The sequence below is a fragment of the Alligator sinensis genome, unplaced genomic scaffold, assembly GCF_000455745.1.
Source record: "Alligator sinensis unplaced genomic scaffold, ASM45574v1 scaffold1302_1, whole genome shotgun sequence".
NCBI classification, from domain to species: Eukaryota; Metazoa; Chordata; order Crocodylia; family Alligatoridae; genus Alligator; species Alligator sinensis.
Genome location: NW_005842612.1, coordinates 172,772 through 174,658, shown reverse-complemented (window position 1 = coordinate 174,658; position 1,887 = coordinate 172,772). Strand labels below are relative to the sequence as shown.

General features: G+C 68.3%; 1 protein-coding gene across 1 annotated transcript; it reads left to right on the top strand.

Moving 5' to 3' along the window:
* Nucleotides 1-6: 6 nt before the first annotated feature.
* Nucleotides 7-1,813, top strand: RCE1 (Ras converting CAAX endopeptidase 1). Its single transcript, XM_025214959.1, has 4 exons — nt 7-132; nt 832-903; nt 1,071-1,133; nt 1,471-1,813. The coding sequence occupies exons 1-4, from the start codon at nt 60-62 to the stop codon at nt 1,692-1,694; spliced, it is 432 nt and encodes a 143-aa protein (XP_025070744.1). The 5' UTR covers nt 7-59; the 3' UTR covers nt 1,695-1,813.
* The last annotated feature ends 74 nt before the right edge of the window (nt 1,814-1,887 follow it).

Below are 1,887 nucleotides of genomic sequence, written 5' to 3'. Positions count from 1 at the left end.
GCTGGCTGCGCAACCAGGTGGTGGCGCCGCTGACAGAGGAGCTGGTCTTCCGCGCCTGCATGCTGCCCGTGCTGCTGCCCTGCGCCGGCCCCGGCCCCGCCGTGCTCGCCTGCCCCCTCTTCTTCGGCGTCGGTGAGTCCCCCCGCCCGGATGCCCGGGGTCCCTGCCCCAGCCCCTGGGGGCACACTGGGTCTGGAGCCCCTTTCCCTGGCCCGTCCATCCAGCCAGCCACGTGGTGCTTTCCCTCTGCTCCTCCGTCTGCCCGTCTGTCTGTCCGGTGGCCCTGAGGCCTGCCCCGGCCTGTCTGTCTGTGTCCAGCCACCCTGGCCCCTTGTCTGTGTGTCCAGCCACTTCGTCCCTGCCTCCGTCCAGTTGACTTGACTGCCACATGGTCCTTGTCCTGCCTGTCTATCTGTCCAGCCTCCCTGGCCTCTGTCTCAGCCTGTCCATCTGTCTGTCCATCTGTCCACCACCTTGGTCTCTGTCTCTGCTTTGTCCAGCTGCCCCAGTCCCTGTCCCATCCCTTCTGTCTGCCGGTCTGTCCAGCTGCCCTAGCCCCTCTACCCTGGTCCCTGCTCCGTCTGTCCAGTCACGCTGGCTCCTACCCTGGCATGCCTGTCCAGCCGCCCCTGCTTGGCTTGTCTGTCCGTACAACCAACCCCCACCAATGCCCCCAGACACTCGAGGTCTGGCGTGGCCCCTGTCTTGGCAGGGGAGGGTGGAGCGTGGGGATCCCCCCAGACCCTGCCAGCAGCCCCCAGGGCGGCTGGGAGGTGGGGGTGGGGGAGCCCATGCCGGTGGGGGGCAGCTGACGGCCTCTCCTGCCCCCAGCTCACTTTCACCACGTCATCGAGCAGCTGCGCTTCCGCCAGGGCAGCGTGGGCAGCATCTTTCTCTCAGCAGGTAGGACCTGGCATCAGCCCGGGGGAGAGGTCGGGTCTCTGAGGACCCCCCCGGCTCTGGGGGCCCGGGGTTCTGGGCAGTCAGGGGCTTTGGGGGGATGCCCAGAGCCCCTGGCATGGGGTGGGGGTTGGTGGGGGGCTCTAGCAGGTGCTGTCTCCTGCCCGCAGCGTTCCAGTTCTCCTACACAGCCGTCTTCGGGGCCTACACGGCTTTCATCTTCCTCCGCACAGGTGGGTGCCCGCTGGGGAGCTGGCGTGGAGCTGCCCTCGGAGCCCAGGGCAGCTGGACTCCTTGGTTCTTTCCCAACTCCCTGCCCCTCCACCTGGCTCCCACCCCCTTGGGCAGCCCCACAACCACTCCCTCCCGCCGTTCCCGGACACCTGGGTTCTCCCCCAGCTCCCTGGCCCTGGAACAGGTGCCACCCCCGCCCCCCTGGAGCCACTGACTGCTCCTGATCCTCAGTTCTCTCCCAGCTCCCTGCTGTCCGGGTGGTGGGGGGCTGTGGGGCAGCTGGGGTGATCCCCCACTGCCCCCCCTGACCTGCCTCCCCTTCCTTCCCCCCCGCAGGGCACCTGGTGGGACCAGTGCTGTGTCACTCCTTCTGCAACTCCATGGGCTTCCCGGCCCTGGGCGCAGCCCTGGAGCACCCGCAGCGCCTCCTGCTGGCCGCCTGCTACCTGCTGGGCGTGGCCCTGTTCCTGCTGCTGCTCCATCCCCTCACCAACCCCGCCTTTTTTGGCCACGCCCCCGTCTGCGCCCTGGCCGCCCCCAGCGTCTCCGTGTGCTCCTGACACCGGGGTCCCCGGCCCCCCTGCTGCCCCCCAGACCCGCACAGTGTTTTTATAGTGCCCCGCTCTCGGGGGCTGAGAGAGAGTCTATATTTTTACGATTAAAGGACTTTATGCTGCTGGATCTGTCCAGGCTCCCGTTGGTGGGGGGCTAGGCACTGGGTCGTTGTCGTTTTCCCCCCCCCCCCCCGCCCCC